We start from the raw sequence: 19,220 nt of genomic DNA, 5'->3' as shown, positions 1-19,220 counted from the left end.
CACCTACACAGCCAGCTAGAGGTAGAGGTCGGACAGGTAGAGGTCGCCCTAGAGGGGGAGGCCAGGCCAGATATTATGCCCTTCCTACTAGGACAGATGTTGTTGCATCCGATTCTGTTATCACAGGTATTATTCCGGTCTGTCATAGAGATGGATCAGTCTTATTTGATCCAGACTCCACTTACTCTTATGTGTCATCTTATTTTGCCCCGTATTTGGGCGTATCACGTGATTCCTTGAGTTCTTCTGTTTATGTATCTACACCGTGGGTGAATATATTATTGTGGACCGTGTGTATCGGTTGTGTTTAATTGATATCAGTGGGTTGAGACCAGAGTTGATTTATTATTGCTTAGTATGATAGATTTTGATATTATTTTGGGCATGGACTGGTTGTCGCCCTATCACGTTATTCTTGATTGTTACGCCAAGACGGTGACGTTGGCTATGCCAGGTCTACTGCGGCTAGAGTGGAGAGGTACCTCAGATCATGTTCCTAGCAAGGTTGTTTTATTTCTTAAAGCTCAACGAATGGTTAAGAAGGGGTGTGATGCGTATCTGGCCTACGTGAGAGATGTTAGTATGGATACTCCTACTGTAGAGTCAGTTCCTGTAGTAAGGAATTTTCCTGATGTATTTCCAGCAGATCTTCTGGGTATGCCACCCGACAGGGATGTTGACTTTGGCATTAATTTCTTACCGGGCACTCAGCCCATTTCTATTCCACCATACCATATGGCCCCAGCAGAGTTGAAGGAATTAAAAGAACAGTTACAAGAGTTGCTTGATAATCGTTCATTCGGCCTAGTGTATCGCCTTGGGGTGCTCCTGTCTTATTTGTAAATAAGAAGGATGGTTCTATGCGGATGTGTATTGATTACCGCCAGCTGAACAAGGTTACCGTGAAGAACAGGTATCCATTGCCACGTATTGATAACCTATTTGATCAGCTTCAGGGTGCCAGAGTATTCTCTAAGATCGACTTACGTTCAGGCTATCATCAATTGAAGATTCGGGAGCCAGATATCCCGAAGACTGCTTTCAGGACTCGGTACGGTCATTACGAGTTCCTTGTGATGTCTTTTGGGCTGACTAACGCCCCAGTAGCATTTATGCACTTAATGAATAGTGTATTTCAGCCATATCTTGATTCCTTCGTCATTGAGTTTATTGACGACATTCTGGTGTATTCCCGGAGTCGGGAAGGTCAAGAACAACACCTGAGGACTATGCTTCAGATTTTGAGAGAAAAGAAGTTATATGCAAAATTCTCAAAGTGTGAATTCTGGCTTGATTCGTTGGGATTTTTGGGTCATATAGTTTCATGTGAGGGGATCAAGGTAGATCCGAAGAAGATTGAAGTAGTGCAGAATTAGTCCAGACCGTCCTTAGTTACGGAAATTCGGAGTTTTCTTGGTTTGGCAGGGTATTATCGCCGATTTGAAAAGAGTTTCTCTTCTATTGCTGCATCTATGACCAAATTAACCCAGAAGAGTGCTCCGTTCAGGTGGACCGAGGAATGTGAGGAGATCTTTCAAAAGCTCAAGACAGCTTTGACTACATCCCCAATATTGGTATTACCTATAGGTACATGGTATTATACTGTATATTGTGACGCATCGCGTATTGGTCTCGGCGCAGTGTTGATGCAAGATGGTAGGGTGATTGCCTACGTATCCAGACAGTTAAAGGTGCATGAGAAGAATTATCATGTACATGACCTAGAGTTAGCAACTATTGTTCATGCTAAAAAATTGGTGGCATTATTTGTACGGTATCCATTGTGAGGTCTACACCGATCACCGGAGTTTACATCATCTGTTTAAATAGAAAGATCTTAATTTGCGGCAGCGGATATAGTTGGAGTTGCTTAAGGATTATGTTATCATAATTCTCTATCATCCCGGGAAGGCCAATATAGTGGCCGATGCCTTGAGTCGTAAGGCGGAGAGTTTGGGCAGCTTAGCATATTTACCGGTAGCAGAGAGGCCTTTAGCCTTGGATGTTCAGGCCTTAGCCAACCAGTTTGTCAGGTTGGATGTTTCCGAGCCGAGCCGAGTTTTGGCTTGTGTGGTTTATCGGTCTTCTCTTTATGATCGTATCAGGGAGCGTCAGTATGATGACCCTCATTTGCTTGTCCTTAAGGATACAGTTCAGCACGGTGATGCCAAGGAAGTCACTATTGGAGATGACGGTGTACTACGGATGCAGGGCATGCTATGTGTAACCAATGTATATGGCTTGCGTGAGTTGATTCTCCAGGTGGCTCACAGTTTGCGGTACTCCATTCATCCGGGTGCTGTAAAGATGTATCAGGACTTGAGACAACACTATTGGTGGAGGCGGATGAAGAAAGACATAGTGTAGTATGTAGCTCAGTGTCTAAATTGTCAATAGGTGAAATATGAGCATCAGCGATCGGGTAGATTACTTCAGAAGTTAGAGATTCCAGAATGGAAATGGGAGCGGATCACTATGGATTTCGTTGTTGGGCTCCTACGGACTCAGCGAAAGTTTGGTGCAATTTGGGTGATTGTGGATAGGCTGACCAAATCAGCTCTTTTCATTCCTGTGATTACTACTTACTCTTCCGAGCAACTGGCTCAGGTATATATTCACGAGATTGTCAGACTTCACGGTGTACCGGTATCTATCATCTCTGACCGGGGTACACAGTTTACCTCATGGTTTTGGAGGACAGTACAGCGTGAGTTGGGTACTCGGGTAGAGTTAAGTACAACATTTCACCCTCAGACGAACGGGCAGTCCGAACGCACTATTCAGATACTGAAGGATATGTTACGTACGTGTGTGATAGATTTTGGGGGTGCTTGGGATCAGTTCTTACCATTTGCGAAGTTTGCTTATAACAACAGTTACCAGTCAAGCATTCAGATGGCTCCGCACGAGGCCTTGTATGGTAGGCGGTGCCGGTCTCCAGTGGGTTGGTTCGAACCGGGCGAGGCTAGACTATTGGGTACAGACTTGGTTCAGGATGCCTTGGAAAAGGTTAAGTTGATTCAGGATCGACTTCGTACAACCCAATCTAGACAGAAGAGTTATGCGGATCGGAAGGTTCATGATGTTGCATTCATGGTTGGTGAGCGGGTATTGCTCTGGGTTTCGCTTATGAAGGGTGTGATGAGGTTCGAGAAGAAGGGCAAGTTGAGCCTTAGGTATATTGGGCCTTTTGAGATTCTTGAAAGAGTTGGAGATGTGGCTTACAGACTTGCGCTACCACCTAGTCTCTCTACAGCTCATCCGGTATTCCATGTTTTTATGCTTCGAAAATATCACGGCGATCTGTCTCATGTGTTAGACTTCAGTTCGGTTCAGTTGGACAAGGATCTATCTTATGTTAACCAGTGGCTATTTTAGATAGGCAGGTTTGAAAGTTGAGGTCAAAGAATATTGCTTTCGTGAAGGTTCAGTGGAGGGGTTATCCGGTTGAGGGGGTGACTTGGGAGACCGAGCATGATATGCGCAGCCGTTATCCACACTTATTCACCAGCTCATGTACTTTTTCTAACTCCGTTCGAGGACGAATGTTTGTTTTAGAGGTGGAGAATATGATGACCCAAAATGTCATCTTTAAATTTAATAATTAATTTTGTGTTCTAAGACCTTGAAAATTACTATTTATCATTCCTTGACTTGCGTGCGCAGCCCGTAAAAATTTTTTGAAAGTTTTTATGTGAAAAATTGATTAAAATATGAATTAGATCTTTAAAACTCAGCTGAGTTGACTTTGGTCAATATTTTGAGCAAACAGACTCAGATCAGTATTTTGACAGTTCCGGTAGGTCCGTATCATGAATTGGGACTTGGGCGTATGCCCGGAATCAAATTCCGAGGTCCCTAACCCGAGATATGGAATTTAAAAAAAAATAATTAAAAGTTTAAATTCAAATAGTGACCGGATGTCGATTTATGTACAAACGACCCCAGAATAGAATTTTGATGATTCCAACAACTCTGTATGTTGATTTTGGACTTAGGAGCGTGATCGGAATTTTATTTGGAAGTCCGTAATGAAATTAGGCTTGAAATGACTAAAATAGAAATTTAAGTTTGGAAGTTTGACCGGGGAGTTGACTTTTTGATATCGGGGTCGGAATCTAGTTCTGAAAATTTTAACAGCTCCGTTATGTCATTTATGAGTTGTGTACAAAATTTGAGGTCAATCGGACTTGGTTTGATAGGTTTCGACATCGAATGTAGAAGTTGGAAATTCTTAAGATTTATCAGGCTTGAATCTATGTGTAATTCGTGTTTTTAGTATTGTTGGATGTGATTTGAAGACTCGACTAAGTTCGTATGATGATTTAGGACTTGTTAGTATTTTCGGACGGGGTCCCGAGTACCCCGAGTGCGATCCGGATCGAAATCAGATCAATTTTTGGACTTAGGCAAATTATGAAATTTGCAGCTTCTGGTGTCATCGCACCTGCGGAGGGACATACCGCAGGTGCGGACTCGCATGAGCGAGCTGTGGCTCGCAGAAGCGGACGAAGGGCTGCCCAGTTGGAGCCGCAGATGCGGCTCATGTTGCGTAGAAGCGCTTGCGCAGAAGCGAGAGGAAGGGCGTATGTGCGGGCACGTCCGCAGGTGCGATGGAATTTTCCGCACCTGCGAAAGCGCATATGCGGTCCAAAGCTCGCAGAAAAAGCAAAGGCAGCTGGGTTGAGCAATTTCCGCAGATGCAGTATTTCACCGCAGGTGCGAGAATTTTGTCCGCAGGTGCGAAAACACTGACCAGATTATAAAAACAGAGGGGTTCCGATATTTTTATGATTTGGACATTTTCAACACGGTTTTGGGCGATTTTTCAAAGAGAATTCATGGGAAAACCTGAGGTAAGTCACATGCGATCATTATTAGTCAATTATATTGGATTATCATTGAATATTTCGAATGAATTACATATTTTTGAGGTAAAATTAGAGGATTTGGGCCTAGGAATTTCAAAATGAGAATTTGAGATTTGAAGGTCAAGTTGATGTCGGTTTTTTGTAAAAATGGTATGGTTGGACTCGTAGTTGAATGAGCGTTCATATTTCGTAACTTTCGCCGGATTTCGAGACGAGGGCCCCACGGGCCATTTTTGAGTTAATTTCGGATTTTATTGAAAAATATAGTATTTTCTTATGGAATTGATTCCAAAATTTTTGTTGACTGTATCGAATTAATTATGACTAGATACGAGTCGACCGAAATTGAAAAATCGAGGAAAAAATATACTACTTGGTTAAATTGGAGCAAGTCGAGATAAGTGACTTGTCTAACCTTGTGTGAGGAAATTTTTTTCTAGGATTGGTATTAATTGTAATGTGATAAAAGTCGTGTACACGAGGTGACGAGTGTGTTCACGGACTAAATGTGAAGGATTATGTGTTTAAATTATGAAGATTATTGTTGCATATTAATTAAATTATTAAATCTTGTTATATTCTCCATCATTGATTTGAATTGTATACTTTAAATTTGCTTGACCTTTTCCTGCTAATTATTTTACCTGTTTGGTTGAAACTTGATTTCTTTCATTATGTGCATTATTTGAAATTAATTTTCTTTAAATTAAATATTATTAATATGAAGTATTTGACATTTTAAATTTGGTATTGAAGCAACGTATTAAAGATTTTAAAATATTATTTTGCTAAATTACTTATTCCTGAATATTTTTGTACTCATTGTGATGGAGCCGTCGGCTCTTTATTGTGAAAAAATATTATTGATGATTTATGTTGGCATGAGCCATGAGCTCTTTATTGTGGAAAAATATCGTTGATTTATTTTGGCAAATTGAAATATTTGGGCACTTGAGGTGCAAATTGTGATATTGATATACATGCGGTGGTATAAGGTCTGGGTATTAAAATGCTTGCGGTGAGATAAGGGTTTTTGATACGCGTGGCTAGTAGGGAGAACTACTAGAAGTCATGCGGTGTGATAAGGATGGCTAAAATGCGGGATGCTATTTCGGAAAAAATATTTTCTTTCAAATAAATTGTGAAGGCTCCCGCGATGAGATAAGAAAGTGAGATATTGTGAATTTATTTATGATTTGGGACTACGAGGCGGTATCTCGTAGGGGTGGGCGTTCGGTCGGTTCAGTTCGGTTTGAAGAAATTCGATTCGGTTATTATGTTTTTGGTTTTGTAAGAGTATTAACTGAAACCGAACTGAAATATGTTCGGTTTAGTTCGGTTTTCTAATTTCGGTTCGGTTTTCGGTTTGAACATTATCATATTGGGCTTCTTCTACGTATTAATTGGACTGACTAATTTGTTGATTTTTTCCAAAATTTCGGACTACTTGTGTTGCTTGAATGTGATAAATCATAAATCTGTTCTTTTATTTATATAAATCTGATTTGTGTTGCTGAGGAGTATTCTTGATTAAAAAATCTGATTTGTAGAGAAAATATACTATAATCTTAGTAACACAAATATAGCGATAAGGACTATTATCTCCCAAAAACCTTTTGGTCTACCAAGAATCAAATAAAAGCATGTACATTTTTTAAAATATATCAATATGCCATTTCTTCTAGAGCGAACAGCAGACCACCAATAGGAGCTCGAAAAGCAGCAGCCATCTAGTTTATTTATAAAACCACATGCCAATGTGATAATTTGCACATAATCAAGAAACAAAATACCCATATCAAATTCAATATGCAGCAACATATGTCCAATATTCAGTCATGAGAGAACAAAAAACCCAGAATCTATGCTGCTTTGCTGCCAAAAACCTAGAAATATGCCAATGTGATAATTTATACATAAACTTCATTCATTATATCCAAAAGTTAGCTTGAACAGCTAGTAGGAAATCACTGTTTAGTACAAGCAATATTACATAACCAAAAGAGTAATCGAGAAGTTAGAAAATTTTCATGTTACTGAAGTCTCAAAATCAACAAAATAACTATATTAAGTACTACTGCAGCATCAGCTTGTCTACCAAAAGAGCTCACTAGCAAGTTATTACTGCAGCATCACTTGTCTATTTACTACTTGTCTATTTACTTGTTGATCTAAGCATTTATGAAGATGATACATAATCCGTAAGTTCCATTTAGGCGCCATGATCAAACCTTTGCAAAAAAAGACATAATTATAAGTCAAAAACACAATTGATTTATAATAAAGTATATCAATGTTATATCATCAAATATACAGAAGGTTATCAACTTACCACACATGCCACAGGTTGCAACTATATGTCAATGATAGTTGAATCTTTTGCACAATTTGCCAAATCTAAGGAAAATATTGAAGAAAACTTTGTCATGCATCAGTGTTAAGTAAACTATTTGTAATATAATAAATGCAAAACACAAAATAATTACCAAGTTCCAGTTGTTCTAGATACTCCAAGTCTTCCTCAACTTTAATAGGAATAGGTTCACTTCTAAGCCAATCTTGAAGACAAATAAGAGATTGCACCAGTTTAGGCGTCAATGAACTCCTAAACGAGTCAAGAATGCGACCTCCAGTACTGAATGCACATTTTGATGCAACACTTAAAATAGGAATGGCTAACACATCACGAGCCATCTCCGCAAGAATGGAAAATCTAGGCTCATTGATTTTTCACCACTTTAAGATTTTAAACTCATCCGTTCCGGGCTCAATATCTTCAGCAAGATATCTATCTAACTCTGATTTAGCACCTAAGCCTCCTGTCACTTCCTTATGTTTCTCAAATTTCAATTTCGTTCTCATTGTTCCTCTTTTCAAAAAGCTACCATAACCACTCATGGTAGCTGTTGTATTTCCAGATGAAGCAGATATAGATCCTTTTGAGTTTTTCTTTACATAATAATCAAACAAAGAATCCATATAATTTTTCACTTCTAAAATCAATTTCTTCCCTTCTTTTTCTCCAAACATCCTCACAATTGCAAAAGGAACATAGTCAAGCTTGTTACGGGATCCAAAATTGATGCAATAAAGATCATATTATTCATTTTTTCAGGTTCACCCCAATACTTGACAAATTTTTCTTTTATTTTTTTTGCCATTTCTTTCAAACTAGCATCTTCATGTTCCATCCACTCTTTCAAAATAAGATCAAGCTCACAAATTTCAACAAAATATACATTGGAAGTGACATAAATAGAACCAGAGACCCTCAAAGTAAGCAAATAAAAAGCTTCAAGAAATTTTACCATTATTCTCACATTATCCCAGTCATCACTTGTGAGATCACCAGCACTAGTTCCATCTTCACATACATAGGTACGAAGATGATGCAACAATCCAGTATCAAAGAAACTATATTTGTCAAAGGCAAGCTCAAATTGTTGTGTTGTGTCTAACATCATGTATGTAGAGTTCCATCGAGTAGAAACATCTAAGCATAATGTTCTCTTGGAAGTTAACTTTTGAGATTCACAACATTCTTTAAACTTTCTAATCCTAGCGGGAGATAGTCTAATCTATCTCACAGCTTGTCTAACTCTCTTGATAGAAACACCAATTTCTTTCAACCCATCTTGTACAATGAGATTAAGTATGTGAGCCATACATCTAACATGCGGATGTTTACCATTCATTATATTAGTTCCCCAAGTAGTCAATTGTTTAGACATTTCTCTTACTGTGACATCATTGGAACTAGCATTATCTACTGTTATAGTAAATACATTTTCCAAACCCCAATCAAGCAAGCAATTAGTAATAATCGCCGCCATATCATCACCCTTATGACTAGAGATAGGACAAAAGTTTATTATCCTTTTATGCAATTTCCAATCGTTGTCAATAAAGTGAGCAGTAAGACACATATAGTTTATTCTTTGTATAGAAGTCCAAGTATCTGTTGTAAGACAGATTTTTGGACGTGCTTCATTGAAGGACTTCTTCAAACTTTGTCTTTGTTCACAATAAGGTTCATAACAATCTCTTGTCAATGTTCTACGAGAAGGAATTTGAAATTGAGGTATTGTGACTCCTATAAACTTCTTAAATCCTTCCTTTTCAACAAAACTAAATGGCAGCTCATCCAAAATTATCATTTGAGCTAAAGCTCTCCTACTAAGTGCTTGATCAAATTTCTAAGTGGCAAGCACCCCTTCATTTGCCCCATTTGAAGCTAGTAGAAAACTTAGTTGTGTTCGACTATTTTCTATTTTACGGGGCATTTTGGGACACTTAGTGAGATGATTGTTCATTGATGTAGTACCGTTACCTTTCGTAGCAGCTGCATAAGTTTTTTCACAATACTTACATTTTGCTCTTTTAGCTCCACTAGGATCATCATACTTCTCAAAATGGTTCCAAGCATCAGATCTAGGTTGCATGACTTTCCTTTTCTTTGGAGCTTCATCAAGACTGAGACATTCAGTGTTAGGTATGCTATCATTTGAACCCCCGCCTTCGTAGGCTTCACTTACCCTACTTCCATTTTTCTTCCATCTACGAAAACGAATACAAGCAGAACAATAAAACATTGAGCTATAATAATGCGAAAAAGGAAGTTAGAGGATGAGACAGAATCAAGCACAAAATTAAATGAGGAAACAGAAACAATAACCGAGCAAGGAGACAAAAAATGGACATCAAATTCAAGAGTCAAGACTTCTTTCAACAATATACATGCGCCTTTAAGTCTTTAACTACTAATTTTTAGCAGAAAAAAAAAGAAAAAATTTACTAAAACAAGAGAAAGAAGAGAAGATCGGCGAGGATAGAGACCAAAAAAGAAGCAATGAGAGAAATATAACAAAAATTAAGCTTACCGGCACAAGCACACCTGTGTATCAATGGTGATAGAGACTAGAGAGAGAAGTTTGAAGAAAAAGAACCCTAGCGTATTTGGGAAAATCTTAAGAATGGGAAATCTTTAAGTGTGGGCCTAGTATTTGTTAAGAGTGGGCCGTCTTTGATGGACCTTAAAATTGGGTCTAGTATTTGTTATATTGGGCTTAGCCTATATATAGTTTAAAGAATCAATTTGCTAATAATTTGATTTTTCGGCTAACCGAACAAAATAAATCAATAACCGACGACCGAACCGAAAAACTGAATTTTAAAATTTTAAAATTGAAACCGACCGAAAAGATCGAATGGCCGAAACCGAAATAAAAATATTTTCGGTTCGGTCGGTTTTTTCGGTTCTAACCGATATATGCCCACCCCTAGTATCTCGTGAGTGCCCTTGTTGATATTGATTTATGGCCACAATTGCCTTTGATTATTGTTATGATTTTCTTAAAGTTGAAAGGAATTCTGTTTTGATTCCACGAGATATTATTTGCCATTATTTTGTGTAATTAAATGGTGACATGCTACTTGATTTCTTTCCATTGCCATTTTATTTTATTATATTGTTAAATATTTTACCATGCCATTATTAATTTTCAGTAGGGCCTGACTTGACCTCGTCACTAGTCTACCGAGGTTAGGCTTGGCACTTACTGGGTACCGTTGTGGTGTACTCATACTATGCTTCTGCAGATCTTTTGTGCAGACCCAGGTACTTCTTACCAGCCCAGATATTAGTGAGTACCAATGCACGGAGACTTCGAGGTATATCTGTCAGCGTCCACAGACTCCGGAGTCCCCTTCTATCATTATTATGTTGCTTCCTTATTTTCTTTAGACCTTAATATATATAGAGACATTAAGGATAAATTCTTAGAAGTTTGTGACTTATTTTTACCGAGTTTTGGGAGTTGTAATTATTTGAATTGTAGTTTATTTATTTAAGATATTTATGATTATTCCGCATTGATAGGCTTACCTAGTCTTAGAGACTAAGTGCCATCACGACCTCCTATATAGGGAATTTGGGGTTGTGACAGTGGGAGTGATATTTGTAGTGGACAAAATGCAAGAAGCAAGATTAAGGTGGTTAGGACATGTGCAGAGAAAATGCACAAATACCTAGTGAGGAGGTGTGCGAGGTTGATAATAGTGGGTCTAAGGAGAGATAGAGGTAGGCCAAAAAAATACTGGGGAGATGTGATTCGTTAGAACATGACACATATTCAGCTTACAAAGGATATGACACTTGATAAGAGGGTGCGACAGCCGAGTATTAAGGTAGTAGGTAGTCATGCATTTTTCTTCTCCATACCAGTAATATTAGTATTACTCCTGTATTTTCTTATTCTTACTTTTTTATTACTACCTACTATTTTTTTGTTTTGATTATCTTATTTTTCTTGTTGTTGTTGCTTCTTTTTTGATGGATTCTCTATTATCGTATTTCCTTTTCATGACTGTTGGTATTATGCTTTTCTTGAGCCGAGGATTAATCAGAAACAACCTTTCTCTATCTTCACAAGGTATATTTGAAAATTTACTAGGTATGTTATTGTTGTGAGTTTTTGACTTAAATTGTCCCTTATTTATGGGAATATGTTCATTTTTGTCCTTCAAATATAATCCAAAATATCTTTAATCCCTTAACTTTGCTAAAGTGGAGCACATTTGATCTCACTAACAGAGCCTAAATTAAAACTAACAGAAGGGGACCTATGTGACAGTCACGTGACTTTGTAAATACTAAACCTATCGGTCAAAGACTACCTTCATTTGCAATCTTTCCCCAAGTCAACTTGGGAAGAAATACTTCACCAAAAACCCTAGCCCTTCTGCAAAAGTTTTGATTGACCGGAACAAGAAGAGAACTCAAGTGAAGAAACTTATTTCTTTATCTCCGCCAATGATTATTAGATGCCATGGTAGTGAAATGCCTAATTATGGTAAGATTTTAGTAAGGAATGCTATTTGGATTTTTAACAAACTGAACAAAATGTGATTTTTTTTACTGTATGTTGATTTCATTTCTCATTCTTTAGTATTTTGGATTTCTATGTACCATATGATGGCTTCATTATATTATAATAAGGTTATTAAAAATTAAATCTCCTCTATATTTCAGGAAATGCATGATATAATAGAAGCCTTTTGAATAAAAAATATGAATAAAGACAAGCAATAAGGAATAAATAAGTTTGTCTCTGACGTGAGAATCTTTATAAGCCATTTTTTAATCGTTAGTGAGTTAGGTCCACCTACATTAATATGTCTTTTTCTTCTTGTAAGATTACTATAAAATACTAATCCTTGTAGGCCATTAGTTTTGTTGCAATACCTTTTCAGGTTATCTTTTCAAATACCCCTGTCTATATGAAGTTAGTTGAAAATGAGGTACCCGACAAGCATAAGAGGTTCCAGAGAATCTACATTTGTTTTAGTGGTTGTAAAGAGGGGTTTAATAGTGGTTGTAGAAGAATAATTGGGGTGGATGGTTGTTAGCTTAAGGGTCCAATGTATGGGACTCAATTGTTAACTGTTGTTGGGCTTGATCCGAATAATAATATTTTTCCGATAGCATATGCAGTTGTAGAGAGGGAAAGAAAGGAATCGTGGGAATGGTTTTTAAATTATTTGAAGCTTGACTTAGACATTGATGATGATGACACATGTACCTTCATGTCAGATAAGCAAAACAGTTTGATTGAAGCATTCGATGAGGTATTGATATATATTTGTCATCGATTCTGTGTGAGACACCTCCATAACAACTTTAAGAGGGCCGAGTACAGTAGTATCTCTCTCAAGAATGCCCTTTGGACGGCTGCAAAAGCTACAACAGTAAAGTGGTTTGATGATTGCATGGTTGACATCTGTGATCTAGATTCAGAAGCTGCCGAATGGTCTAAATCTCACTTCCCTCAAACTGTGAAATGTGATACCTTACTCAATAATATATGTGAATATTTTAATAGCATGATCATTGAGGCTAGAGATAAGCCGATTATCACTTTATTAGAGAAGTTAAGGTATCACCTTATGACAAGTATACAAGCAAATAGGGATAAATGTGCCAAGTGGAATGATAATGATATTTGCCCTAGGATTAAGGATGTATTGCACAAAAATCGAGCTAGTGCAGCTGAATTTATTCCTAGGAAGTCAAATGAGGGAAATTATGAGATAATAGGAACAAGCATAATGAACAATTGGGCTGTGGATTTATTAAATAGAAAATGCAGTTGAAGAAAATGGGATCTAACAGGAATCCCTGGCAAACATGCCATTGCCGCTATTTGGGCTAAACATGATGACATTAATTCATACGTGGATGATTGTTATAAGGTAGAAACTTATAGAAGGATCTATGCATTTTCTATTCTACCTATGTATTGAGAATATTGTGTATTATATCTGTATTTGTATTTATGTAGTTGAGGGGTAGTTTTGTAATTAGCCAATAATATAGTATGTGTATATGTACTGTACAATACAGATACACTATACTTTACTTTCATTTTCATTTCATCAAAGAGTTTCGTTTTTCTCTCTTTCTCTCTCTCCAGAAGTTTCCATCATTTTCTTCTCTCCTTTCTCGTTTGATCTCTGCGAAGCTTCGACCGCCACATCAATGGCGATTTTCGCTCGCACTTGAGTCTCTGTTTTCTACATGGTATCAGAGCAGGGTCATCTCCTTCATTACTTCGTTCCTTTTGAAGTTGTAAGGAAAATCGGGAAACCCTAATTTTTCACCCACAGTTTTTCAGATTTGTCGATTAATTCATCTTATATCATGGCGATGGATGACGATGCTTCAGATTCAACTAATACAAACAAAGATACATTAGATTAGACCAATCCCTTGTACATGCATCCTTCAGAGAGTGCTGGATCGACACTAGTGCCGGTGGTGTTTGACGGAACTGGTTATAGATCCTGGAGAAGAGGCGTCCTCAGAGGTCTCTCAGTGAAGAATAAGGTCGGTTTCATCACCGGAAAATGTAAGAAGCCAGATTCCGACCATCCGACATTTGGGCAGTGGGAGAGATGCGACGACATGGTCACATCGTGGATTCTCAACTCACTTTCCAAAGATTTGGCAGATAGCTTACAGTATGTGGTCGATGCTAAGGAATTGTGGCAGGAACTGGAGGATAGGTACGATCAGACAAATGGAGCAAAATTGTACCAGCTCGAGAGAGAAATTAACGATCTAAGTCAGGGAACCCTAGACATTACAGGATATTATACAAAAATGAAGAAGCTTTGGGAAGAGTTAAACACATTGAATGCACATGCACAATGTAAGTGCCAGTGTATTTGTGGTGCCAAGGCAAATATGCACAAGGCTGAACAAGACAGAAGGCTAATCAGGTTTCTAATGGGTCTAAACGAGGTCTACACAGTTGTGAGAGGAAGCATTTTGATGATGAATCCGTTGCCCAGTATTGCACAAGCCTTCTCTATCCTGATCCAGGAAGAAAAACAAAGGGAAGTTAGGCCAAGTAACCATCTGATGATGGAGTCTGCTTCAATGAATGTCAGTGGTCTTGCAAATCCTGCCTTTAGGACAAATTATATTCAACAGAGGAACAACAGCTCATACAGAGGCAGTTATCCATCCAACAGGTCACGCTTGTTTTGTGACTACTGCAAGAAGCAAGGACACACTAAAGATAAATGCTACAAACTACACGGATTTCCTCAGGACTTCAAATTCACTAAAGGAAAAAGTGTGGCTTCCGCTGCGAGTGTGCATAGAGGACCTGAAGGGATAATTCCTGGAGGATGCAATGAGGTTGGTGCTAGAAATCAAAGCATGGGGATTCAAAACCTGACAAAGGGGCAATATAATTAGCTGCTGCATCTGTTGGAGAACTTCCATGGTGGAAGTGCAATTGAAGTCTCAAATAACATCACTAGTGGGGCAGCAAACTTTGCAGGTATATTGGCTTGCTCTACTCATAAAGAAATCATTGGTAATTTTTCATGTAAATGCTTCAAATCATCTGCTGAATATTGGATTTTAGACTCCGGAGCTTCTAATCATATGTCCTATAACAAAGCCCTATTAACCAACATTAGATTTCTACCTTATCCTTTCCTAGTAACCTTACCAAATGGATACAAAGTTAGAGTGACAGAAATTGGTGATGCAGTCCTTAGCCCTAAGCTGACTTTACACAAAGTGTTGTTTGTTCCCAGTTTTAAGTTCAATTTGATCTCAGTTCATTGTTTAACATCATACCTTAAGACAATTGTCCAATTTTCTGATACTTCATGCATTTTACAGGCCCCTTCAATGAAGAGGCCTCTGGAGATTGGTAGAGCAAGGAATGGTTTGTACTTCCTCTGCTCAAAGTGTCAGTTCCTTAGTTCAGTTACTGTTCCCACTTCTCTCGTTTCAAATTCATGTCCTGCTTCTACTGATAATGACAACTTGGAAACTTATCCTGCTAATTGTCTTTCATCATCATCTGTAAATGTTCCACTCTCAAGCAATAAGAAAGGTTCTTGCACCACTTGTTATCCTACTAATGTGTGTGGATCCTTTTTTAATTCTTCATCTTATGGAAATTGTGTTGACTATTTGTGGCACAACAGATTGGGCCATGTACCTTTTGTAAAAATGAGGGGAATATCATCTATACCTGTAAGTTTTGCACCCAAACAACCATTCTTATGTTCAATTTGCCCTATGGCCAGACAAACAAGATTACCATTCCCACAAAAAAATACATCATCTACCAATATTTTTGAACTATTACACATAGACCTCTGGGGGCCATACCACACAGTCACACATGACAACTATAAATATTTTCTTACCATAGTTGATGACTTCAGTAGGTCAACCTGGACATATCTTATGAGTTGTAAAAGTAATACACTTCAAATTCTAAGAATCTTTGTGTCTATGATAGAGAACCAGTTTAATTCTTCCATTAAGTCCATGAGGTCTGACAATGGACTGGAGTTTGTCAACAATGAAACTTCATCATTTTTTCATTCCAAGGGAATTATACACCAGAAAACCTGTCCATACACACCTCAACAAAATGGTGTGGTGGAAAGAAAACACAGATATTTGTTGGAAACTGCAAGAGCCTTACTGTATCAGTCCAAGTTACCTATAAAATATTGGGGAGAATGCATTCTCACAGCCACATACTTGATTAATAGACCACCCTCTACAATCCTGAATAACAAATCACCTTTTGAAATACTTTACAAAAACAAACCCAATTATTCACACCTTAAAAGCTTTGGATGTCTATGTTATCCTACCACTCTTAAAACTCATAAAGACAAATTTGAACCCAGAACTGAGCCTCATGTTTTTGTAGGTTACCCCTTTGGCACAAAAGGTTACAAGGTACTGAACTTAGCCACTAAAAGAATACACATTTCCAGAGATGTACAATTCCATAAACATGTTTTCCCTTTTGTAGTGTCTTCTGATCACACTTCTCTTCCTTGTGTTTTGCCATCTTTTCATTATGATCTTGCATGTGAAGGTCATAGAGATGCTACCTTGAGTAATAGTCAGTCACAAACTGGAACTTCACCAATTTCTGTCACCAACTTTTCTTTACCAGATAATCAAAATATTTCCCCACTTGTTGATCAAAGCAACCATTCACCTGTTGATGCAGGTGTTTCTGAAAACTCACCTGTCATTTCAAATACCTCAGACCAACATACCACTAATACTTACTTATTCCCAAGTCCTACAAGACCATCCAGAACAGTAAAAATACCAAACTACCTAAGTGAATATGTGTATTCCCTTCCAAATCTAAAGAACAATACATCACACACTGTCTTGCTCAATTTTCCCCTTTCAGACAATCAACACATTTGTTTTACTGCTTTAAACAAGGACAGTCAGCATATGATGAGAAACATTTCTCATGAATCTGAACCATGCTCTTATGAGGAAGCAACCTTAAACCCTGCATGGCAAGCAGCCATGACACAAGAATTTGAAGCTTTGCATGCTAACCATACATGGGATTTAGTAACATTGCCTGCAGGTAAGAAAGCCATAGGATGCAGATGGGTATATAAAATCAAACACAGAGCAAATGGGATTGTTGAGAGATTCAAGGCAAGACTGGTGGTAAAAGGATACACACAACAGGCAGGAATAGATTATACTGAGACATTCTCTCCAGTTGTCAAGATGACAACTGTTAGGATCCTTATCAGCATAGCAGTTAAAAGGGGCTGGAACCTTTTCCAACTAGATGTGAATAACGCATTCTTACATGGAGACCTACATGAAGAGGTATATATGGAGGTACCACAGGGACTGCAGACTGAGGTCCCTAGTCTAGTTTGCAAGTTAAACAAGTCCTTGTATGGACTGAAACAAGCAAGCAGACAGTGGTATGCTAAGCTGACTGAGGCACTGTGCACCAGGGGTTTCAAACATTCAGAAAATGACCACTCACTGTTCTGTAAGAAGGATGGTTTTTCAATAGTATTTGTGGCTGTCTATGTTGATGATGTGATTCTTACAGGTACAGATGTAGAAGAAATTAAGGCACTAAAGGTTTTCCTTCATGATCAGTTCAAAATCAAGGATTTAGGAAAGCTGCACTATTTCCTGGGACTGGAAGTGCTCTACAAGGATGATGGAGTCCTCATTTCACAGAGGAAGTTCACTGCAGATCTGTTGAGAGAATATGACAATCAGTATACTACAGTCTCTTCTCCTCTTGACTGTACTGTCAAGTTGAAGGCAGAAGAGGGAACCCTACTGGCAGATCCCACTCACTATAGAAAGTTAGTTGGGAAACTTAACTTCCTCACCAACACAAGGTTAGATATTACCTATAGTGTTCAGCACTTGAGTCAATTCATGCAAACACCCAGAGAACCTCATCTTAAAGCTGCCCTTCATGTCTTGAGGTATCTTAAGAATGATCCAACCTTGGGCATTTTCTTTTCCAACAACCCAGATTGCACTATGAAGGCTTTCTGTGACTCAGACTGGGCTGCATGCCCTGATTCTCGACGATCAGTGAGTGGATACATTGTCTTATTGGGTGATAGTCCTATCAGCTGGAAATCGAAGAAGCAGGAAACAGTCTCCCTCTCCTCTGCAGAAGCAGAGTATAGGTCAGTAAGAAAGGTAGTTGGAGAACTAATTTGGCTTAAAAGATTGCTAGAAGAACTGACAGTTCCTTGCTTGCATCCTATCTCGATTTTTTGTGATAGCCAAGCTGCGATACACATGGCAAGAAATCCAGTGTTTCATGAGCGTACCAAGCACATAGAGGTGAACTGTCATTTTGTACGAGACAAGTTACATGATGGCCTCATCACTTTGCATCATATTCCCACAGACGCTCAGCTAGCAGACATATTTACGAAGGCCTTAACAGGGATCAAACATACTTCTATTCTTGGCAAGTTGGCAGTGAGTTCCTCACCTCCAACTTGAAGGGGGTATTGAGAATATTGTGTATTATATCTGTATTTGTATTTATGTAGTTGAGGGGTAGTTTTGTAATTAGCCAATAATATAGTATGTGTATATGTACTGTACAATACAGATACACTATACTTTACTTTCATTTTCATTTCATCAAAGAGTTTCGTTTTTCTCTCTTTCTCTCTCTCCAGAAGTTTCCATCATTTTCTTCTCTCCTTTCTCGTTTGATCTTTGCGAAGCTTCGACCGCCACATCAATGGCGATTTTCGCTCGCACTTGAGTCTCTGTTTTCTACACTATGAATGGTCAAGAGAAGTGGACTATGTCGAGTAATATACCTCCTTTGCCTCCACGATTGGAAAGACAAAGTACCAAAGGAAGAAAACAGAAGCTTAGGAGAAAAGAGTGTGATGAAGTTAGAGCAAGTAGACAAAAAATAAAAAGGAAGCAAAAAACATTGGATTGTAGCTTATGCCACAATCCAGGCTATAATAAAAGAACTTGCAAGTTAAATTATGTGTATCCAGACTCTCATGATGATGAGATATTGCGACAAGAATCCTCATATTCTACTGCATCTTTTGCTCTTATAAAGCTTTAGGTATGAGTTTAGTACACATATCACTCTATTTGATTATATTATTAATACGGTGAATGCAATATTTTCTTAATTATTGGTAAGAAGAGGACCAACTAACCAAGATCATATGCACACAATTCAAGAAAGTAGAGTGACTGGAGATACATTTTTTAGTATATAAGTTTCTGTTGAAAAAGATTGATTGTTGCTGCTATAAGAGGATGTTTTTTGATACTATAGAATAACCATTTTGTTGCTGAAGATTGGTGTAAAATAGTTGGGATGCTGTCTACGACTATATGTATAGGTTGATACGCCTAGCAGATTATTTTTTGTCGTTAGAAGGCTGATGTAAAAGAGTTGATTTTAGTAACTCTTATTTTGCTACTGTAAATGGCTACTATAGCATACTTTTCAGAAG

At 38.0% G+C, this 19,220-nt stretch overlaps 2 protein-coding genes across 2 annotated transcripts; both read left to right on the top strand.

Moving 5' to 3' along the window:
• Window positions 1-12,290: 12,290 nt before the first annotated feature.
• On the top strand, window positions 12,291-13,022 carry LOC138894715 (uncharacterized). The gene has a single exon (XM_070179443.1). The coding sequence runs from the start codon at window positions 12,291-12,293 to the stop codon at window positions 13,020-13,022; it is 732 nt and encodes a 243-aa protein (XP_070035544.1).
• Window positions 13,023-13,644: 622 nt separating this feature from the next.
• Window positions 13,645-14,634, top strand: LOC138894714 (uncharacterized). The gene has a single exon (XM_070179442.1). The coding sequence runs from the start codon at window positions 13,645-13,647 to the stop codon at window positions 14,632-14,634; it is 990 nt and encodes a 329-aa protein (XP_070035543.1).
• The last annotated feature ends 4,586 nt before the right edge of the window (window positions 14,635-19,220 follow it).

This window comes from Nicotiana tomentosiformis, chromosome 6, assembly GCF_000390325.3.
Source record: "Nicotiana tomentosiformis chromosome 6, ASM39032v3, whole genome shotgun sequence".
Classification (NCBI taxonomy): Eukaryota; Viridiplantae; Streptophyta; class Magnoliopsida; order Solanales; family Solanaceae; genus Nicotiana; species Nicotiana tomentosiformis.
Note: the sequence above shows the minus strand (reverse complement) of the source record. Positions and strands in the feature narration are given on the sequence as shown.

What these genes read in the sequence shown, in the direction of transcription:
- LOC138894714 (XM_070179442.1), top strand. Translation starts at nt 13,645, where the DNA reads ATGCATCCTTCAGAGAGTGCTGGATCGACACTAGTGCCGGTGGTGTTT.
- LOC138894715 (XM_070179443.1), top strand. Translation starts at nt 12,291, where the DNA reads ATGTATGGGACTCAATTGTTAACTGTTGTTGGGCTTGATCCGAATAAT.